This window comes from Melanotaenia boesemani, chromosome 23, assembly GCF_017639745.1.
Source record: "Melanotaenia boesemani isolate fMelBoe1 chromosome 23, fMelBoe1.pri, whole genome shotgun sequence".
NCBI lineage: Eukaryota > Metazoa > Chordata > Actinopteri > Atheriniformes > Melanotaeniidae > Melanotaenia > Melanotaenia boesemani.
Window position 1 is genome coordinate 17,023,346 of NC_055704.1, and position 23,642 is coordinate 17,046,987.

The following is a 23,642-nucleotide window of genomic DNA, read 5'->3' on the forward strand; positions in this document are numbered from 1 at the left end:
TAATTATGTCCATTCTTGATATATGAGAGGTTGTAGCCTCAATAATGGTTGTTTCAACCAAAGTATTACATTAAATGCTTTAAATTAAAATATTTCAATAAAATATTTTTCAGCTGACTTTTTTTTTCCTCTTTGAAATAGCATTGTGACAACCAACCCCACAATGAGGATGGTTGTCTCAAAAGCCCATGTTGTTTTTGGTAGTCCATATCTTAGGAATAGATACTGAGGAGTGAAAAGCCCATTAATTTTGACGTGACACTTTAGGCTTCCACTAGAGATTAAAATTGATCCATCTGAGGCTACCAATGTTTGAGAATTTATTTATTTATTTTTTTTACTGGGGGGCATTCTTTTAAATAATGGAAAAACAAACCGTTTCCTATTGTTACAAGTTTTTCTTTCCCCATTTTGGTCCAGAAGAAGACAGCCTGTACTTCGGCCCCGGTCATAGTTGTTAGACTTTGGCGCATTAAATAAATCCCATTATCGGCCATGTTTTAATCATTCCGGCGCCCTGACAGAGAAGTACAGGTCCCTCCACCCCGCCCTCACCGCCCCCAAACCTTAAACCTCACAAGGCCAGACCTGTGTCCTGACTGATGTCCTCCTCCCTGACGGAGCGGATACGCACACCGTCCTCAACTGTAAGCCAGCTACCCGAGTAAATAACAAAACAATTATTTTAGATCGTATAAAGGGCTGATACTATTCAAACTGAAGCAGATGGCGCAGTGGATTATACTTCTGTTTTCTCTGTACGGAGCATTGAATGGACACGGTAAGGGCACGCGCACAGTTTTGAGACTGGTCTGCTGATACTGTAGGATAACATTAGAAAGCTTAAACAGAACAATGCTGCTCATTTAAATTACTCATTCAGTCAGTTCCTCCAAATCTGCACCCTTGCCATTTATTTTTGTCTTCTGTGCTGAAAATTCCCACCTTTTAAAAAAACTTTTACCACCATCCTCGCGTTTTAGAGAGCCACCTTGCTCCATTAGAAGAGTGCTGTGAGGCTGGGAAGGCAATGGCTCTGAGAGGACAAAACTGCACAGTTTCCCTGCAGTTCACCTCTCTCATTTGCAGGTAAGTAACACCTGGTTTCTACAGGGTCTCAAATATGGGGCCTGAGAAACCAGAGAAGTCATCAAATGGGGCCAGTGGGGAATGCATGCTGATCCCTGAGTCATTTAACATATTTTCTGAGTTAAAACTGCAACACATCTCAGAAACTTTAAAGCAATAGCCCTGAGGGCTTAAAGCTTCAATCATCTTCATAGCATCAACTGTCCATCAGGGGAGGATCAACACATGATAATTGCACAGTAAGTGTGGGCCCTAAGAGGCCCACTGGGAGCGTTTTTAGCACTGAAGGGGCCTGTTTGACTGTCAAAACATAGTTGTTGTAACTGATGAAATGAAGCAACACCTGGCCATTGCACTGAGGGCACTGAACAAAACACTTGGAGAGGAAAACAACTGCTAAATGAAGCCTTTTAAACTTGCAGTTTTATGTCAAACTGTGCTGTTTACTTCTAGCATCGCGGAGGAGCAGTGCTGCCGATCAGTAGCAGGACACAAAGCCTGTAACGATGGCATCAAAATTGCACGAGATCAGGGAGCCTGTGATAGACTCTTCTTTTCAGGCTCTAGCTGGGAAACCCACACCTCACAGGTGTCTGACCATCACACCTCATATCATTCTCACTCATGTTACAGCACCTCTAGAAGAAACATGCTTTTCTTACTGAAATGCCTTTTGTTCGAACCCGCCCACAGATGTGTTGTGATTGCTGTGCATTCGGTCTGATGGCAGCACAAATGGGTTTGAGCTGCGAGATTTCTGGTCTGCAGCTTGGGAAGCAGTGTACCAACACAGCTAAAACCTGCTGTGAGGAACCTCAGGAAGTTAAACCAACTGAAGAAGGTAAGGAAGTTAAACAATATGCACAAAACAAGCAACATTTCTACAAAAACAGCTCCAAAAGCATTGGGTAAATGGTCTTGGTGTGACAGCTGTGGAGCAGATTGCTGCCAGACAGATCCCAGGTCACCGTACTAAGCTGCAGATGTCTTGCCAAATGGTGACTCAGGGTCAACTGGCAGCTTGTTGTAGCTTTGTCACAGAAAAGAAAAGAAAATTGATTTGAGTACTTGCAAAAACAATTTTTTAAAAACTCTCGTCCAGTTGTTTAAAATACTGTTTTGAGAATGGGCTTTTTAAATGATTATAAATTAATATGTCTATTTTAACAACTTTTTTTTTATTGTTGTAGGAACACAGGAGTCTGATATAGTTACTTTCATGCCTCCAAAAGGAACAAAAACCTGCAGAGGTTTGGCTCTATTTTTTTATTTTATTTTATTTTATTTTATTAATTATAGTAAAATTTTTAAAGGTTTAATCTTTGATTGCTGGGTGGGTTTGCCCTTCATCTGCTGGTTAAATATCTCTTAATATTTTTTAAGATACAATAAAAATTTTCAACCTTTTAACAAACACAAACCTAAACAGAGGATTTTCGATTTTCTGAATACATTGAAGTTAGTCCAGCAAAGACACTGCAAATAATTTTAAACATGTCTGTTAAACAAAGGTTTAAACTATTATTAAAGGTATATATGTTTAATTATATTTTAGGAAGTTTCCCTGCTTTCCTTAGAAGGTTTGTGTATATTGAACTGTGTGATATACACTTCTTTACAATTTTCAGACTCCACTTGCACCCAGTTATGTGTGGGAAATGGTGTATGTGCCTGCCATGAGGGTTTTCAGCTCAAAACAGATGGAGTGACTTGTGAGGGTAAGTCCTCCTTAAAGTTGTCGTAGTGGTAGCTGCACAGCTACAAGCGTAAATTTACCAATTAAATCAGAATTAATAGTTAAAGTGACTGTATGTTTTCTGTCTTTTCTCAGTGATGGAAAGTAAAAGTAGTCTCCATTAGTGCAGAAAGAAGTAATTCCATTTTAAGTTAATTTTCTAATCACTTTTAATATTAAGGGTTTTCTTAAAATGACTAGATAAGTCAGAAGGTCTAAGCATGTACTTTCACTGCAGGGTTTTAACTCAAATTTTAGGCTAATACTGTAAATTAGCACTTGTAGTTTTTCTTGTTTGTCACTTTATGTCTGTCTATGCTCCTCAGATGTTGATGAGTGTCTTACTGGCAGTCACAACTGCGCCCCTGGGCATGTTTGCCTCAATACAGAGGGCTCGTTCCGCTGTCAGTCCAGCTGTGGTACTGGATTCTTACTCACAGACGATAATATTTGCAAAGGTAAAAGTTCTGTCGATGAAAGATGACAAAATAACTGTGTTAATGCTGGTGTTGCCATGAGGAAACAACAAGATGCTTGTTAGTCTTGCAGCAATCGTTGATTGTTGAAAAACTAAATTTATACACTAACATATTTGTGCTAGGATAATTGTTTCTCCTCTTACCTCTTGCAGACATTGATGAGTGTGCTTTGGGGTCGCATCACTGTGAAGGAGACTTAGTTTGCATGAACACAGTGGGCTCATTCCACTGCAACCAAAACGTTGGGTGTGGAGACGGTTACATCCAGGGCACATCTGGCAGCTGCGTTGGTTAGTTTGGTGTCATCCTCAAAGTAAAAATATTTCACAAAGTTTAAGATTGAGCATTCCAGTGTTGATGTGTGTTTTTTATTATTATTTATTTATTAGATATTAATGAATGTGTGGCCCATCCCAGTCCATGCCAGCGCGGACAGACTTGCATTAACACAGTGGGATCTTACAGCTGTTACAGTAACACAGTCGCCTGTGATCAAGGCTATCATCTAAATGTGGGCGGCACACACTGTGAAGGTAAACACTGTTGCAGTAAATACTGCTTCCATAAAATTTGTGTGCTGTGTTTTTTATCTGCTTCTCTGCCATTTTTTGTCATTCGTGTGGATAAGCGGACTTGGTGCTGTTGTTTCTGTTCATACTGGCATTAGAAATAGAAATCAAGATTACTGCCTGTATATTAGTTGTGGCAACAAAGAGTTTGCATCTGCTAGTTTCAGAAAACTTATGAACTCATGTCCATGATAACACATAACAGGAAGAGTTTGTCTTCAGGTCTCAGAGCATGGCAAATGAAGCACCTATTATCTGGAATTACTTTTGTATAAAATTCCCTCTTAAGGGTTTCATGAATTTTATCTTCAAAACAGTGGTACAAAGTAGTTTAAACACACACTGCCTCAAATTTAAAGCAAGTTGGCGAAGCTCCTTACACTGCACATACGCTCTCTTGATTGTAGAAAAGGAGCAGGATTACATCACCAGAACAGACAATCTTAATAAAAAAACTATTTAGATGAAAAAATGACAAAAGTAAAGTTGGAACTTTGATCCTGCTGCCTAAAGTTTAAATAACAAGGAGTTTAAACTTGGATAAAATTTTCCATTTTAGGATATTAGTTAAAATCACCATATAAAACCTCCATCACATACAACAAGAACAAGGACTTTTCTCACAGTTACAATAAGACTTAACAAAGCAGTCACAAATAAAAGGGTTAAAATGGGTGTTAGTAAGAACATCACTGTGATATTTGAGGACAGCGGTTAAATTAATCAAAGAAATGACTGTTTTAATTGCTGCAGTTAGGAACATCTGTGCTGTTATTCCCCAATGGAAGAACTTAGGCCTCCATCAGTAAAGAGCTTTTCTTTTCTTTTCTTTTCTTTTTATTTTTCAAGAAAATGTATATTTCAGTGTTAAATTAATTTAAATATCAGATAACATTCAGAGGTTGTCATAAAATTAATATTTGTTCATCAATTAATTTGCAGCCACTCACACAGGTGTTTGAAATTTCCATCTCTTGTATGTGGTTTTCTGAACATTGGAACTAATTACTCCTAATAATGGAGATGGTTTTAAACCCTCTGACAGCCATTCAGTCCTTTTCTTTTCTTTATGACAGCCTAATAGTGTTCGTTAGATTTTGGCATACTGATGCAAACATAACATTACTACAGTAGTCTGTGATAAAATTCCCTTTTTGTTACAGTTTGGCAAAAAAAATTGTAAATATTTTACCTGTAAAGCAGTGTTAATGTCACTGTGAGCATTTAAAGACCATGTGCAGTCTCACACATGGCTGCATTACTGTCACTACAAATGCTTTATTATTCAGTTTTTTTTGTCTTTGACTTCATGTCTCTTCAGATGTTAATGAGTGCCTGATTGACAGTCACAACTGTGCTCCTGGACAAGTTTGCATAAATACAGAGGGCTCCTTTTACTGTCAAAGAGAAACCAGCTGTGGCACCGGGTATAAACTCTCAGAAAACAGCAGTTGTCAAGGTAACAAAACAGGAGCACTAAAAATACTCGCAGCACAGGTGGTCATAATTGGAGAACAACAAAAATCTTTACAGATGCCACAAGATTAGTTTTTTCTTGACTTTTAAAATTGATGTGCAAAAAATAGTTGCAAGATTTTTGCTCATTTCTTCACCTTACGTTTTCCAGATATTGATGAGTGTGTTTTGGGAACTCATCACTGTGGAGAAGACTTTGTTTGCATCAACACAGTGGGCTCATACCGCTGCCACTCAAAGGAGGGCTGCGGAGATGGATATATTCAGGATGCTGCTGGCAACTGTATTGGTAAGTTTTACATTGAAGTAAAATATATATTACACAGATAAAAGTTGACTCCTGCTGACTGCGTTTCTTTTTTAATAGATATTAATGAGTGTGTGGCCCATCCCAGTCCATGTGGACCAGGTCAGACTTGCATAAACTCAGTTGGCTCCTACAACTGTCGCATTAACACGGTCACCTGTGCACGAGGCTATCATCTAAACGCGGATGGCTCGCATTGTGAAGGTAAACACCATAACTGTAAATCTTTTGTTAAAATCTATACAATTTCCTGTTTTTCCGAAATTTTCCGTCTCGCGTCCCTGCTCACCTCTTGTCTCCCGAAAGATGTGAACGAGTGTCTTACTGGCAATTTGTGTGGTAGCCATGGCTGTGTCAACCTGGAGGGATCGTACCGCTGCGAGTGCCGACCCGGCTTCATGTTCAACCGCATCAGCAAGCTGTGTGAAGGTACAGAAAAAAAATAAATAAAATGTCGTTATTTAAAATAGGCATGAGGAGAAAGATCATACAAGGATTTTCATGATAGTTTCATTTTTTTTTTTTGAGTTGCCTTGCCTCTTATTCGTCATCTGATCCCTGTTCTCTTTAGATGTTAATGAGTGCAGACATTATCCCGGACGGCTCTGTGCTCACAAGTGTGAAAACACTGAAGGGTCCTACCACTGCAGTTGTGCTACAGGCTTCAAGCTGGCTCACGATGGCAGAAATTGTGAAGGTAAACCCACTTTAAGATGGCCAATTTTGGCAAGAAAATGCTTATTTAATCTTTAAAAAAATGGCAAAACATGTTAAAGCATTCCAACTTTTTTTTGTTAGTGTTGTGCTCTGTCATAAAATAAGATTTTAAAAGAGTAAAGAAACATATTTTGCATTTACTTGCATTCTTATAGATGTCGATGAATGTGAGCACAATCCTTGTAGCCAGGAGTGTGCCAATGTCTATGGCTCCTTTCAGTGCTACTGTCACCGTGGTTACCAGCTGAGTGACATTGATGGGAAAACATGTCAAGGTACAAGTCAATTATCAGCTGAAGAAAACTTGAAAAACCACTTATGTTAAAAAAAAAAAAACATGGATGCAATTCACTATATATGGCAGGTTTCCTTATTTTTTTCTCATGTGATACTTATCAAGAATTTTCCTTTTCCTCTGTCAGATATCGACGAGTGTGCTCTACCTAATGTCTGCTCCTACCTTTGCCTCAATACTTTGGGAGGTTTCAACTGTACCTGCCCCCCCAGTGGCTACACACTGGCCAACGACGGACGCACATGTCAAGGTTGAAAGTCAAACATAAAACACCCACAGATGTTGGTATACATTTAACAAGTTTAGCAAGTACAAAACCACTTGAAAATAAATTTTGGGGGAAATTTAGTGCTTTTTCCCAGAGAAATTGGAGTTTTAATGTCTTTTTTTTAGACTAATTGTGCTTTTTCTGCACCAATTTATGATGATAATGTCATATGTGTGAAAACACCACAAAGTATAGGAATATATGTTATATGAATATATAGGAATATATTGCACTGAAGTTGCATTCTGTTTTGATTTTCCAATATTTATATTCCTGCTGACCATTTTTTACTATTAATCAACAAAAATATAGTCCTGGTTAACTCTCCAGCAATCCCAGATAATTACATTGTAGGTATGTTAATGAAGCTGATGTATAATAAGGGTAAAGCATGTTCTGACAAGTGAGTAAAGCGTTGATCAGCATTACTATCGTAAGATTAGTTAGCAGGCAACATTTGAGAGAGCATATCCAAATGGTTTTTAACTTAGCTCACTCTGAGATTAGGTGATCCTAGATTGGATCTCCCAGCAGCCCAGCATCTTGCACATCTCACATTAACAGCATCTTGTATTTATGTTGTAGCATTTCTTGCCAAGTAAAAACTCTCCTGCTTCTTTCATGTTTTCTTTTGTAAATATGATGTGTCTCAAAACAAATCCTATGCACATATAAACAGTCCTGTCTATGGGGTTAAGAGGCAGATATACACAATGACATATACGTACGGTTTTTGTCAGAAATTTGAATTGTGATTTGTTACTTTTACTAAATGTCTAACATTGTTTTTTTTTGCTGTTTTCAGACATTGATGAATGTGCAGCAGGAACTCACACATGTTCTGCCTCTGAGAGCTGTTTCAACGTCCAGGGAGGATTTCGCTGTCTGTTCATCGAATGTCCTCCAAACTTCAGGCGAGCAGCAGTAGGGTAAGAGCTGATGAAATAACTGTTCCATTTATTTATCCTCAGTTGTGGGGTTTGAGCTGTTGACATTTGCTCGGATACAAGCCCTCCCCTTTTTTTAAACCATTGCATGTTATGCCAAATGCTACTTCTATTCTTTTTGCTTTCTCTGAGAAATTCTCTCTATAAACCATCAGCTTTCATACAGACACCTTTGTACCAGCTTATTTTCTTATTGATTTAAAAGAATACCATAATATCCATTTCTTTCATGCTTTGGGTTTGGTAAAAAGATGAGAACCTGTTTCATATTTGCACTCTATATCACATATTCTAGTCAAATATTCATTAGGTATTAACCACATCTAACCACCTCATTTCTATGACTGCATCTTTTTAAGTGTTCTTCTTTCAGTGTGTTTTTAAGTGTAAAAAAAAGTGAGTAAAGCAATAAATAAATAAAAGTGGCTTCTCATTCTAATTTCTGAGTACACACTCTGCTTTCTAACAGTGTTCTCCTGATTTCCCGCTTGTGGTCATTTCTAACGCTCGAACCAACTTTTCCAAACATTCCGATCCAAACTGCCTCACCGAAGGATCAAACCGGCCTCGCCTTAGCGGAAGAAAAATAATCACAGCGCTTATTTATGGCACCTGGGGCCCAGCCAGAAAGGGGGAGCTCAATTAGTGGTGGAGCAGCATTTAAGCTCATGATTATTGGGGTTTTAGTGTTGGTATTGGGTGGTTATCAGTTAATTTGCTGTAAGGCCAGTAGCTGTGTTGGTCAGCTGGTAAATGCAACCAGACTAATTTTTCCACTGTTCCACTCTTCTCCTGGTGGTTTTTGAGGTTTTGGTGCAAATAAAGCTGATTGAAAGTGCAAAGAAATATGAAATGTATGTAATTTCTCTAAATGATTGCATTATGTAACAGCATAATTCTTCAAATTCAGAGGTAATTATTTTACTTATGTAAAAATTACGAAACAGTGTCATGATATTAATACTACTTATATTTGTATTTATTTATGGTTGCTTGCTAATTCTGTCAGTTCCTCTTGCAACGTGAGTATGCCATTGCATAACAGCAGGTAATGTTCATTGTTGCATGCCCTCTGCTGGTTTTCTACCAGTGTTTTTTCCTTGGTGGCTCTGCAGTCGTGTGGAACACCACACAATCATCTCTGTGGCTTGGACTCACCTGCCTGCTGCTAATTATATGGCTCAGCTCCCTCTACAGTTTTTGAGGTTATACTCAAATGCATCAATGTCTTTGCATTGCAGAACCCTCACAAAAATGATTCTTGGGTTTGGATTTAGGGTTTGGCCTCTTTTTAAGGGTTGGTTAACCATAAAGGTCTATGGGACTATTCAGGTGTTGCCAGGTTCTTCCTGCTCTGGTCATATGTGGGCATAAATCAACACTTCTCCCTCAGACCAATGTATCCATTTGCCTGTGTTGTCTTAAATCAACATAAAATATACTCACCAACCCCTTCTCTTTGGATTTTTTTTACCACCATCTTTTCTCTCTCTTACCACTGCTATGTCAATCTTAGATCCAGTGCAGATGCTTCTGTCATTGTTCGATGCATCAAAGCCTGCCAGGGACATGACACTGCCTGTAATCACAACCCCGTCCACCTCATCACCTCGACCGTCCTCTCACTGCCAACCTTCAGGCACTTCAGGGACCCAGAGGGTAAGTAAGGCGGAGTAAAATACTTTGCAACACCTCCATGATGGATTTTACCTTCATTCTCTGACTCTTCCCACAGAGATCGTTTTCCTGCGGACAGCTGTCGCAGCTAAACCGGCATCTCTCTCCGATGAGCCTGACGTTTACTTCGAAATCCTGGCTACAGATGACCAGAACTCTTTTGACGTGGTGAAGCGCTCCCATCATGGCATGATTGTTGGTAAGAGGAGGTTTCAGTCCAAAACTGAAGTCAAACCCTAACCCATATCCATGATTGCTAATTGCTGGCATTACATTTACTTACTGTACACTAAATACAGAATATAAAGTCTCGATCTGTCATTTCTCAGGAGTGATCCGGCAACTGAAGCCTGTCATCGGCCCCAGGGAGCTTGTGTTGGAGGTAACTATGAACTATGTCCAGTCTGGGACAATTTCTCAGCAAAACATTGTTATCATCCATGTCTTCATCTCGGAATTCTGGTTCTGAAAGGACAGTAAAAACACCTCAAATGATTCCCCACATAAAGGGATGAATGTTATTGGACATGCTTCATTTAACTGTAAGGGAGCCTCAAAGGTAAATGGTGCGAGATTTAAGTTCATGTGTTGATGATCCACATGCACTTAATTCAGTCCCAGATACAGCTGGACGTTTATCCAGGTCATCAGTTTACAACAAGTCCTTCTCATTTCCATGTGTCATTTATTTACCGATAAAGTAAGAATTCACTATCAAAAGATACAGGAATCAGTTTTCAGCCTCTGTGATGGTGAAAACTTAGTTTTGTGAAAAACACATGATTTCTGTTAAGTTGGAAAATCTTTTAGCTTTAAAGAAAAAATCAGAACTAGAAACTTTGTTGACTGTTTTTCCAGTTTTTGTTTTTTTTCTTTTCTTTTTCTGATCCTCAACGGTCATTAATTTTCCCCAGGATTTGGGATAAAACTTGAGCTGGACATCCATACAAAAAAAACCAAACAAATTTTTAAATAAATGTTGCAAATTGTTTTACAGGAATCGATTTAATTACAGTTGACGATTTTAAACCCCATTGAATGTTAAGTTTTCAGCCGTGAATACTTTTTTTGTAGCTCTCTTTTGATTCTTTATGGGGAAAAAAAATCTCTTTTTTGTGGGGGGGGAGGGGGTCGTTAGTTTAAGAAACTTCATTTACATGTTTCTTGTGGAAAAAAAAAAAAAATTTACTTAATTGTTATTTGATCATTCTATGAAAATAACCATATTTTCTGTTATATCTCTCTTTTGATTTTATTATTTTAATATTTAGTGGTTTTATATCATTGGTATTTATTTGTATTACTGTATGTTGACAGTCAATAGGTACACTTTTGAAATGTAATGGGATCAAATACAAAAAACAGTCCTACAATGTATTTTATTTTTTGTTGGAAACTTTATAGTTTTGATGATTTATACCTCTTTTAAAAAAATGTAAATGCACTTTTTTTCAACATCAACAAACACTAAAAGTATATATTTTTCATATATTCATGTTTATGTTCATAATAAATTTTAACTTTAATTCAGTTTGAATAAATTGCCGTGACTGAGAGAGTAATGATGTTTATAGAGCAACACTGTTTGCATTTTTGAAAGGACACTTTCTACCCAACAAGTTAGAATTATTTTCCATTTCTCAGATTTGTTTAATCTTACATTTTACAAGAAAGGAACATGGCCGTTGAGTAGAGTAAAAGGGTGGTAAGGATAAGCTGTCATTAATGAAACCACTGAGTGGTGTGGTTTACTTTATTTCAGAGTTGTTTGTAATAAGTGCCACTATGATACATTGTTTTTTAACCTGTGAAGCTGCAAACATTTTTGCTGAATTTCTTCTGTTTTGACAAAGTAAAACATGCTTAATTTGACATTACAATGCTAATTTTGTGTACATGCTTTCAACACATTAGTTGTGAAACAGCAGATTCTCCTATCATCTGTGAATAATAAAAACTTTGTGTACTTAATTTGTTTGTTTTTTTTCTGAACATAGTTAGACTATCTGCCACAGCGGGCTTAACCAGCCATCTAAAAGTTAGCATAACTGAGGTTTCCCAAATAATAATTTTTACCCTGTTTTTCCTGTAACTCAGTCCCTCAGATTTCTCATAAACTCCACCACGTCCAGTTTGTGAGGATATTTCCAGTTACTCTACTCAACCAATGACTAATGGGATTTCTATAATGGGAATGAAGGCTTTGAATATGTAGACTGCTTGAGTTGGGTGTTTCTTACCATCCATGATCAGCTCTCCTCCCTGACGCTCATCTTGTGGCTTTGCTGCTGCGGCTACCACATAAACTATGTCCCACCCCTGGCCTGGCCTGGGCTGGATGATGTATGGTATATAATACATAGTTACATTTCAAGCCTAATCAAAAAATACTCATGAGCTACAGCATAGAAGCAGCTGCTACAAAAGCACAATATGATAAACTGATACATGCAGGGCTGAAATGTGGGTCCATTTTTACTCCTTTTGTGCATCAGAGCTGTTATAAATTTTATTTTGTTTTGTTTCATTATTTGTGGTTTTTTATTTACACACAATAAAGCACTTGGCAAAAATGCCACACAACTAACAACTGATTAGGTTAGTTAAAATTTAGTTAATTTTGTCATTATTTCTGTTTTGTGCTTTTCCCCATATTCTGGCTAACAGACTACTGGATACCGCTAATTGCTAATTTATTCCAGCAATGTGACATTTCCAGTAGTCTGATTAAAACAGCATGACAATTTCAAAACTGAGCTTTCCTTGTTGAGTTTACTTGTGTGAGGAAACACTGTTTTATCTTAAAGTAGGACAGTACAGAAAAGCTTATGCTTGAAAACTACAAGAAATAGGATAAATGAGAGAAGAATACACATTCATTAACTAATTTTTCCAAATCTTAATCCTGCTGCGGGTCATTAATTAACTTATTTAACCCTTGTATAAATTATTGGATAGTTTTTTAATAGAAGAGCATGATAAGTGTTCTCCATAATTTTTGCAAAAAAAAAATCTGAATTTCAAAACGTGTTAAGCTGTCAGATAGAAAATAAAGTACAAAGTAAAGTGTAAATAAAAATAAATAAAGAAATGAGAGCCCATAAATTGTGCACCCAAAGAGATTTAGTAGAGCAGTGATAAAAAACAGAATAAAACTTATAAAAAATATGTATATTGTATGCTCTTCGGACTGCAGTTAAGAATGGAATAACAACAGCGGCACGTGTTTTAGCTCCGCCTTCATCCTGGACTGCACCAATAGCGTTTTACAGGCTTACCCGGAAGTCCCGCCCATTTGCATGACAGGGAAAATCATGGCAGCTTCCACTGACAACAATTTGAATATTTCAGCTTCTATTGCTGGTATTTTGAATGAGAGACACTGCTCTGAACATTTGCAGGTGTTAAAAACGTTTACTGCTGCGTTGCGGGATGAGGAATACAGGTAAGGTTTGAGCTTTTTGCTGATATTTTGACTGAAAACGGAGAGTGTTAGCTTGATAGCTAAGCTAGCGGTAACCTGAGTCATCCAGCTGTCAGATAATATAACGTCTAGGGAACATGGCTGCTAGTATTAAGATCTAACTATATAGTATCAATAACCTTTGTGCGAGTTTACTCTGTTTTATATACTTTCTTGATTAATGTCTTACACTTTGTTGTGCTAAGCATCTTTTCCCCTCGTAAAAATCATGCTTTTTAACTGATAACAGTAAGATAGTTGCCAGTTTGTATGTTTCACGTAAAGTTGCAGTTAGCAATGTTAAAAGCTACACACGTGCTTGAGTCAAAATATCTGGTTTTATCATCTTAAATGTAACCGCAATGTATCTATTACAATGTTTTCTCCTATTTTTTTTTTTTGCTGGGTAATTTTTGTTCTCAGGGATGCTGTGGAAAAGGAGGTGTTCTCAAATCTACTGAGAGTCCTCACCAGACTGTGCGAAGAACTGCAGACTGCCAACAGGGATGGAGATGATCTGCAGTCTTCAACCTTGCAGCTTCAGCTGACTGCTGAGTGCTTCAGAGTACAGAGGAACTCCTGTGTCCAGAGTGAACGCAACCAAACACTGCTCAGGTAATGCCACACATAATGTGGTGCTGTGAAGAAAAGTTGTTGGATTGTTTTGACCAGTGTAAATGAGAAATTTGCCAAATTGTTATGATCTTCTAGTTTCTCAGCTAAAACTCATTCATTTATGTGTAAGTATTTATTATAAGCCAATTAAGAAATATAGGAATGCTACAAGCTTATATATTTATTTATCAATCAATCAATTTATCATACATCATAGCCATACATTTCCACTTTGCTCTAGTTTACTGCCCAAGTGTAAACCTAAGCTGTGCTTTAATGTTGTTTTTGTAGAGAGCCGATTTTCTCCTGGAAACGCTTCCAAGAGAAAAAACATAACAAAACAAAAAAAAAAAAAAAAAAAACAACAACAAAACATGCTTGTTCAGTCTTTTTCTAAATGTAGTGCCCTGACATTCACATTTAACTTGCTAACTGGGGCCTGTAGAGTCTGAAATGTAGGTTTTGATATGGAAATGGTCTCATAGTAGTATCAGGTTGATGGGCAGCAACAGTTACTTCTTTAAGATAATTGTTGATATCTTTCTTTATTGGCATTATGTTAACACACACCTGACCAACAAGATGCCAAGACGTTTGCTTTTAGAGGGTGCAATTTGGCTTAGTTTCTGTTCAGTGAATAGCAGAATGGTGTCATATGTCATATCTAAGTACCGGCTAAACTTTTTCTTAATTTGTATTTTGTTCCCATCTAGAGAACTTGGTTTCATTGATGTATCCATTAAAATCCTGAGTGTTCTTCAGGCTATACATTCAGAAAGCAAAGATGCCATATTTGAACGTAAGTCTAAAGTTGGAATTACTATAAAATTGGTGAACATTTCAATGGACTTTGTTGACTTTTATCTTTGCTTTTGTTTGACTTTTGTTATGTCTTCTGCGGCTTAGCTCTTCGTTGTGGGATCCAGTTTCTTGGAAACTTAGCAGTTGGAAACCAGTTGTGTAAAGATGACGTTTGGCAGCTAAGCTTTCCTGATCTTCTCCTGTAAGTTTTGTATGTCACAGTCACAGTCATAGTTTTAACATAATGTACAACACTGGACTTGTCCATAACATCTGCATCTGTCCAACCCTTCAGAGCTAAACACATTTGATTTGAGATTGAATTAAGCTGTCTGCTTCTTATAGTTGCAGCAATTCTGTTTTTAAAGATTAGTTTATTTTATTGAACAGTGAAAACAATTCAACTCAATGAAGCTAAGTATACTTTCTCACACTGAATGAACTTAAATATGTGTGAACAGGAAGCTGCTCAGTGTTGATGATGAAAAAGTGCTGAACTATACCTCGATGGTTCTCCACACTTGTCTGGATGAGACCAAAGTGGAAGATTTGTCAAAGCCGCAATATATCCAGCTGGCACTCAGGGTGATGGAGCTCTGTAGGATCCAACCCGACCTGGACTGGACGTAAGTTTGAGTTGGATATGTGAACCTTTAAATATGGGGCTTGATGAAAGTCATTGTGTGGCTTTTTGTTTGTGTTTTGCACAGTCTCAACTTTTTTGAGAAACAGTGTTTTATTTCTGAAAGAGTGTCTTGTTGCTTTCTACTGCTTGCTATTCATTTCCAGGGTGCTTATTGCAACCCAGCATTTCCTCATGTCTTCAGCTCTGGTGGAGAGCATGTACTCTGGGATGTCCCATCATGAAAGGTACTTTACAATTACTTGCGGTACACTGATAGATACTTAAAGCTAACATGTCTTTTAATGTCTATCAAAGTGCCTTTCTCTTAGCTTTTCTCTACAGTGAATTTAATGGTTCTGATTCAGACATTGCTTATTAATCCATCAGGGAATACTACCTGAAGAACATAAAGAATGTTAATATCTAAAATTATAAGGTGATAAAGATGTTTAATCTAGATATGTACATGCTTTTCAGAGTTACTCTGTTAGAGCTGCTCTTTGCCCAGTTACGAGAGGAGGACTCAGATGAGTGTGGCATTCCCCCAAGTGTGGCTCGCTTCCTGGCCAGTTCCTTCCAGAAGGGTTGTGGAGCTGTTCTTACACTCGCTACTGGTTCTGCTTCCAGTGATGAGGTACAAATAGCAAACCTGGCTGATGTAAACCCCGAACATTTTGAAACCACAGATGAGTGTTGTTACGAGATTAACTAATCTAGCCCTAATGCTCCTCTTTGCATTGTTGAGTAAAACATCAGTTCTCTGTGTGACTCCTTTTGGTTGCAATCCTCTCCAGGTCCTGCAGGAGGCACTGACAGTGATCAGTCTGCTGGACTTGCTGTGTGAGTTGACCTCAGACCACAAGCAGTTCATGTTCCTGCAAAATCATCCTGACCTTCTTGTGACCACAGTTGGTAAGTAGGGGAAAAAAAAAGATCCAGGTTCCCCGCTCTGTTCTGAAAACCAGGTTTAGATACAAAAAACTGCATTGGTTTGGTTTGTTCTTAGCCATGGGGTTGATAAAACATCCTTCTCTCTTTTTTTTTTTTTTTTTTTTTTCCATATTTCTTCTATTTTCTTTTCAGAGCTCCTGGAGCAGGTGCATGCTATAGGGAAGGCCAGTAAGAATATTTTCAGCACCGCTCAGAACTTCTCATCTTTTAGTGGAGATGGAGACCCTTCATCACATTCACCTGTCATCAGCTTTAAGGCCCACCTCATCAGGCTGATAGGAAACCTTTGCCACAGCAACCCTAACAACCAGAATAAGGTTTGAAATATATTACAGTAAACAGGAAGATTGAAAGTTTAATTAAACCAAAAATAATCCTTTTAACTATGCACATGCTAATTTACACCAGCTTGTTCATTAAAATTGAATGTACAAATTATTAATTAATATCTCAGATCATAGCATGGGTGGTAGATCTGTTCTGCATTCAATCTTCAACCAACCATCACAGGTGAGGCCAGAACATCATTCAAAATAAATGTGCACAAAGAATAAGTTAGTTTGGTTTCCGCTTCATATCACTGTCTGTAGTCTACGTCATTCAGAATATGCTGTTCAACTTTTAGCAACAGCTGAGGACGTGTTCCCTTGCAAACATGAACATGCCATTAGTTTTAATCTTAAGAATTCATTCGGAAATCAGTGAAACATTTGAGGCTTTCTGCTTTTGAAGATGTGCAAATTCCTGTTATTAGTAGTTCCTACAGAAAATTATCCCTGAAATTCCCCTAAAATCCTCTAAATCCCTTAAATGAGATAATACATGTAAGTTTACTCAAACTCTTTACTCAGACAATGTTCCCCTTCACTAATGGCATCCGAGATCTCTTAGCACACAGTGAATACCCTTGTTCAGTCAAACACAAAAGGCTCAAAGGTTAAGAGGCGATTGGGAGGTCTGGGAGGCCCACTTGATTTTGCTTTGACAGATCTGTTCCCCAAATTAGCATTATTCGAGTGCAGGTTCTTGTAACGAGCTCTTATATCAGTTGTGGTGATATCTTGAGCACAACGAAGGCCTGCAGATAAGTGTGATGTCTAATGAAGCAAGAGACTGTGTGCTTTCAACTCTGCTTGCTCTGTAATTTAAATCTGAACCTCCCTTTGCCTTAGTGCTGATTGTATCAGCTTTTCTTCCTCACCATCTGTCAGCATCTTACTACTGTATTACCAAAAAACACAGATAATACGGCAGGCGAGGAGAAGTTGGGCTCTGCTGAATCTGTGGTGCATTACAGACTTGGTTGTATTTAATAGAAATAGATTTGTGGAATGTTTGCGGGATGACCACCCTCAGCTGGCCTCTCCATAATATTTATGGATGCTGATCTGTGGTCTGTGTGTGGTTAGAAATCACCCCCATATCTGTTTTCATCAAGATCTCTTCCAGTAAACCAAATGTCATTCTGTTCACCTTCGGGAGAGATTGTAATTTAAGATGTGCATACAAAGCACTGAACAGCTTGTGCTGGGTTGAAGTCAGGGTCCAGTCTTGTTATTCATCCCTTTATGGGTTTGGATATAATGTAAGCAACTTTTCCTCTGAAAGTGGGAAATGCAGACCTGGGTGCTTGCAGCACTCAATGACTGTGTATCTTTGACAGTATAAATGGCATTTCCATTTCCTGAAACTCGGCACTTCGTCTTGTTCTGTTGCTTCTATTGGGGATAACCACAATGGCAGCAGCAAGCAAAGACAATGATTAAGCCTATAGAATCAGACACTTGATAAAGAGCAGATCACCCAGACTAACCACCAACCACAATGCTGCCTTTGCATGGATGTTAGGCTCTGGAAATGACATCTCCAGGATCTTTCTTTTCTGTTGGATCTCCAGTAGAGTTTAATTTTATCACCAGCTTAAAAAAATCTGTTGGTAATTTCTAAGTACAATGCACCCATGTCTTTCAAATGAGTCAAAGTTGACCATTTTTGGAAGCTGATTGCTACAGGAATGATGCTGTGTATCAGCTGTATGCTTCATCTTTGTGTTGTTTTAAATAGTAAGGGGTGCATTTTGTCTGAGCTTTCTTTTTGGTCCATTGTAAGATGGGCTTGGGGGTCCAAGTTGCTCCAAATTAGTGGTGAAGCCCACCATTGTGTTGGTGAGAGCGATACCAGGGTTAAGCAAAGCAGATGATTTTTAAGATTTAGATATTTAACTCTTCTTATTTGATTTTTGACAGTTTTTGATCTTTTCTTATAAAAAAAAAGAGCTGAAACAATATTGGAAGCCAAATTATGATACAGTTTATTTAACTGATTAAAGGGTTAGGTTTAGGTTGCTTCCTATATTTTAGCCATGCAGCTTGAGTAAAATGCTGTGCATTGGTTTGGTGGTAATTGATTTCTATGAACTACATTAATTAGAACTAACGTACATGTTTCCCTTTAGATTTCAAACAATTTAAGAAACGTTCTGATGTTTGTTCTCATGTCAAAATGTCTGAAAAAATACAACTGAGTCATTTTAAAACTGGAAAAGTCTGGAAATTTTGAAAAGGAAAATGTAAAGGATCCCTATGAAGCACTTGTTGGCGAAAGGATTTTGTTGACAGCATCATTTCTGGCTGAACAAATGTTTGGTATTTAAATTCATATGAACTGACTTTTCTTCCGTGTATTACTAAACTTGTCTTCTCAGGTGAGAGAACTTGAAGGCATCCCACTCATCTTGGACAACTGCAACATAGACAGTAACAATCCTTGTATCCTTTATTAGCAGACTAAGATTTGAAGGTGCAAACACATTTGTGCAGGTGCTCCTTTATTTCACGTTTATCTAAATTTATTGGTCATATTTATGTCCAGCTGTCATTTTAGTCATTCTGGCTGTTTGTAGAAACAGTGACTCAGGAAAGCTGAGTTTGCAGTCAGTGAGGAATGCTGCGCCGAGCTTTAATTGCAGCTGTGTTCAAATGCTGTTGAACACTCATCAACCTTTAAATACATATTTGATTGAAGATGTTCAGCAGTGTCAGCTGATGGGCTGTTGTCAAAGCCCAGCCTGACATCACCCCTCCTGCTTGTAGGGATTCCTATCAGGATTTTTCCAGGGCATTTTTAGCACCTACTCCGTCAGTTCTGAATGTGCAGAGCCAGGCTCAAAATCGTGACCTGTCGAGATAGCAGGCCACTACTCACTACTGGCCAGAATTTGACGTCATGGGATGAGTCATGAGAGCGGCTCCCGACCCTGACATTTTTAAAATCCTAAAGCTGTGGCAGCAGAGATGTCGTTTCAAAAACATTCGCCATGGTCCACCGCAGAGGTTAAGACTTTTTTGTACTTGTTGGCCAAAGAAATTGGCTTTGCTCAATAAACCGTTTTCTGATTATGAGCATTAAACCAAGCAGCATGTAAATCACAAGCTCAACATCCTCCATTGTTGTTCCATGTAAGTATTATAAAGTACAAATGACTTTACGATACTTACTGGCCGCCTTGCTAAGATGACCCCGCCCATACGGAACCCGGCCTCAACTGCCCTCTATTGTAATGAGAACAATCAAAAGCAGGGTGGTGTGGCATTGGCTGAATTAAGGTAGGGCTAAGTGAGTACTAGTGGGAAAGGGACATGATTCAGCATCCATTTTGCATCCTGTCTCTTCTCCCAGCTGTCTTCAGCCAGTCAAAGTCAGTCTGATGTTGACTCTTGTCTTATATCTTGCTTGGTCACTTTCTCCCATTCTGTTCCTTGCTTCCTCCCATAATGTCCTCTTGTGTTTCTATGCTAAAGATTGCGCCAGCTTGTTGATATCCAGTCACTGGTGTGTGATGCGGTGCCGTGAAGCAAGGCACAGTTGTTGCGTGATGTCACGAGCTGGGGGAAAAAAAATGTCATGAAGCATGGTTTTCAGCCTCAAGACATTGCTGGGAAATGATAGGCCCAGAAGTGTGCATAATGAATATCACTGTGCCATCAAAATGAGTTAGAAGCACAGAGTTTTGCTTTAATGCACAACTAAACTGCTAAACTTTCTGCTAAACTAAAATGCTTCTAAGTGGCAAATATGAACAATGAACTGTGATTCAATTACAGTTGCTAAATTTCATAATGTGCATTTAAATTATTTTGTAAACTTCCATTCATACACATTAGGCAGCAGCAGGTTTAATATACTCAATGTGAAACACCCTTTATTACTACATCTCTAAAAGCATCACGCAGTCCAGTCTCTCCCAAGCTGTTGATAAAAAAAAGCTGTGCTACTCGTTTCTGATCTAATCATTTAATTTGTTTTAAAAGGGATGCATATGTGACACATTTCACAAGTGAAGCATAACATAGAATTTCGCTTTAAAACCACACCTCGCTGGCCATCCTACTACCTGATGATATTAGTTTGGTAAAATGGGCGGTTTGTGCCAGGCTGCCTTTTCACCAAGTCAACAGTCTGAGCCAAGCCATTGTCCCCATGCAGCCCTTTAATACAAGCAAACCCACACAGAGAGCCCACTCTGTCAACCTTTTCATTACAGACTTTGTTTCTGTTAAAAAAAAACAACATAGTCACAGAGAAAGTGTTTAGAAAGTAATATGGGAAACATGAGAGAGGAGAGTTGAAATGTTTTGTATCAGAAAATATAACCTGTCTGCTAAACTCATTTGTTTATGGAGCTGTCTGCGTACTCCACAGCCCAAGACAAATACCAGGCAGTCAGAAGTTTGACTTCCTTACTGGATGATGAAAATATTTTGCCTGTATTCCATGTCCTGTTATTAACCTCTCTGACAGATTTTATGTATCTACGACTGAAACTGATTTGAACTAATTTTATACTGATCTGAGCAACGAGATAGCACCAGTGAAATTCCAGAGGAAATACAGTATTCATGAAATCCTAACATTTTTCTCTTTAACTGAATGCTGCAAGTTATCAACCAGTGGGCCATCTTTGCTATCAGGAACCTCCTAGAACACAACAGGCAGAACCAGGAGCTGGTCGCCGCTCTGGAGCAGCGTGGCCCAGCTGACTACTCTGCTCTCAGGGAGTTGGGTTTCCTGGTGGAAGAGCGAGATGGAAGTTTGCTGCTCAAACCCGTGAGCAAGGACTCCTAAAACACTGGCGAAGCTGCAAGGAAGAAAAAAAGGATCTCAACTTATAGGCAGGTTTTCATGTGAAGTGTCAGTTCAGAAAGGAAGTATATGTTCACGTATATTCATCTTACAAGCTTCATTAGTTACGCTTATTCTGCCGATTCAAAACCTGTCTACAAAAACAAAAAAAGTTTTGTGCCTGTCAAGAGAAGCTGACTGATACACTGCCGATAGGCTGGCTTACGAAAAAAAAACCAAACTAAACAAAAACAAAAAGACAAAGTGCTTTTAATTAAAATATTTCAGAGAAGTATGCATATCTTACTTTTCTACCTCAGCAACGCGTGCACTCATGCCCTGCTGGGGCATAAGGTATTTTTTGACACACAAAAAGACCCATGAGGTCTCCCTGGTAAAGAAGCCGAGGTCAGGATGTCAGCAGCTCTTGCTTTGTCTTGATCTGAGTCTGGGAAATGAGGGGTTAGTGAGTGGCGAGCACATGCTGGTACCTTTTGGAAAAGCTGATGCCTTGCGGTTTAATCCAAAGACAAAGAGCATCGTATTGTCCAGGCTTTCCGCTTTTCAGAGATGGTGATGTTACCAGCAGGGGTTGGAGTTTAATCTCAGGCCTGTAGTGGCATTTGCAGTAACCATGAAACAGAGAATGACCAAAACTTGATGTAATCTACCCCCTCCCTGCCTTACCTAATTAAATTGGGGCAACTTAGCCACGTTATTGACAACCTCCTTATTAAAATGCTCAAAATGGCTGCTTATGTGAACATAAAATATTACTAATTAGGGACATCTAGATGCAGCATGCAGTAATAAAGCAAATAGATGGATGCCCTAATGTGTGAAGCACAGCAACGTTGGACAAACAAGAAAACCAGACAAAACAAAAAACATTTTATATAAGTTTTCTGTTTCCTCGTGCTCTCCGTTTGATCGTCCTTGTGCTGGTTGGATTTTCTTGTTTTGAGTCCAGTCTTGCGTGTGTCACCTCAGGGCCACCATACAGATATCTGACACTATGCATGTTTTAACTTAAAACCAAAGCTCAGTGCATATTATGAGCTTATTATTGTGTCTGCTTGCTTTTGCACTCCTATATTAATGCTACAACAGGAGTTTTATATTAAACATTGTATTGTGAATTTTTCTTCAATAGTAATGATAAATAAGGCTTGAATAGGCACCCTGCAAAAATCTTTAACTATTTTAATACTTAGAACATTCATATTTTACTTTATAGGCAGCTCCTGTTTCCTCTAATCTACTTATATTTGCCCTTTAGCAGACTCTAGATATTTCTTAGATATTTACAACATTTCCTCTTTATTTGTGTGCACCTCTTCATTTGAGCAGTGGTAAATGCTAAAAATGCGCATCCATCAAGAGGGAATCGAACAAGAGGCATTAGTTTGCGAAATGTCATCCCTCCCTGCTCCTCCTGCTGACGGATAAGCTGAGCGGTCCTGACACCTCAACAATGCAGTGCTTTACAGGGGCTGCCCACACCCTGCTCCACCTTGTTTGCTCTGCCTCTGATTTTTAATGACAAAATGTATTGAAACAATTGGACGGACTTTCCCCACAATCCGACAGCATAGTGAAGGGAGCTTATGTGGTTCCGGTCCCCAGGATTTCAGACGGCTAACAAAACAGCTGTTACTTGCGCTCGACTGGCTGGCTGCAATGCTTTTCAGCCCCACAGGAAAGAGGCTGTGCAACTCAGCCGGGCTGAATGAGGTGGCATGGCTGCAGCCGCATGTTCATCTCCCTCCACATCAGCCAAGGACAGAATTTATTGTTTCCCATATCAGCAATTTACACCCACAGGCCCTTTTCTGCAACTTACTTGTGCCTTCTGGTTTCATTTTGGCCTGTTGGTGTTTTCTTCAACTCTGGCTCAGGTAACGATGCCTAATAAAGAACTGCATGTGACAAAAAAAACTTTTCTAATTATTTAAATAAGAAAACTTGTGAAATGAAACTCAAAATGCATTAAAAGTATGCTCAAGTTTTATTGATTTAAAAAAAAAGAAAACAACTCTCCCTGTTCATGAGTGATGCAGACTTTGATTCTGCCACAAAACAAATAAAATATTGTAAGTTATAGCTTTGCCTTTTAAAAGCACTGTTGTCCCTAAATAACTAAAAGAGCTATTAAGACAACTGTAAACGGATCTGCTCGATCTATTGCTGTGCACTCAGTTGTTTTGCTGAATCCTTCAACATATAACTCACTGGCGACTTCCACGTTTTTACTCTTAATAGTGGTTTCCACAGTTTTCTTCTGACTTTCCACGACTTTGAAGTAACTTAACCTTTATGGACTACTTTGAAAGATGAAGAATTGTATGAAGGTGGACAATCTAGGCTGCTTTTAATAGAACACATGGAGTATTTACAGTTCAGGAACTTGATCAAAGACATAAATTTCAAATAATTTATAGCTTTTAAATCTGAATACAATGACGCTAGAAAACACTTGTAAATAGTGACTCTCTTTCATCTATAAA

The 23,642-nt window shown here is 38.4% G+C and overlaps 2 protein-coding genes across 3 annotated transcripts; both read left to right on the forward strand.

The window, feature by feature from the left end:
• The first annotated feature begins 416 nt into the window (after positions 1-416).
• On the forward strand, positions 417-10,321 carry LOC121634932 (fibulin-1-like). Of its 2 annotated transcripts, none has more exons than XM_041977898.1 (20): positions 417-781; positions 984-1,089; positions 1,543-1,678; positions 1,783-1,930; positions 2,280-2,339; positions 2,718-2,807; positions 3,151-3,282; positions 3,456-3,593; positions 3,693-3,836; positions 5,194-5,331; positions 5,500-5,637; positions 5,716-5,859; positions 5,962-6,084; positions 6,227-6,352; positions 6,528-6,647; positions 6,795-6,917; positions 7,741-7,864; positions 9,399-9,541; positions 9,618-9,758; positions 9,889-10,321. In XM_041977898.1, the coding sequence occupies exons 1-20, from the start codon at positions 727-729 to the stop codon at positions 10,026-10,028; spliced, it is 2,469 nt and encodes an 822-aa protein (XP_041833832.1). In that variant the 5' UTR covers positions 417-726; the 3' UTR covers positions 10,029-10,321. The 2 variants fall into 2 exon arrangements, with proteins under 2 accessions (XP_041833832.1, XP_041833833.1); XM_041977899.1 differs by having other exon boundaries at positions 417-637.
• Positions 10,322-12,843: 2,522 nt separating this feature from the next.
• Positions 12,844-23,073, forward strand: atxn10 (ataxin 10). The gene is made up of 11 exons (XM_041977589.1): positions 12,844-13,004; positions 13,446-13,637; positions 14,351-14,436; positions 14,544-14,640; positions 14,900-15,064; positions 15,228-15,308; positions 15,541-15,697; positions 15,858-15,975; positions 16,147-16,331; positions 18,719-18,782; positions 20,954-23,073. Exons 1-11 carry the CDS (start codon positions 12,859-12,861, stop codon positions 21,136-21,138), a joined length of 1,476 nt encoding a protein of 491 aa, XP_041833523.1. The 5' UTR covers positions 12,844-12,858; the 3' UTR covers positions 21,139-23,073.
• Positions 23,074-23,642: the final 569 nt, after the last annotated feature.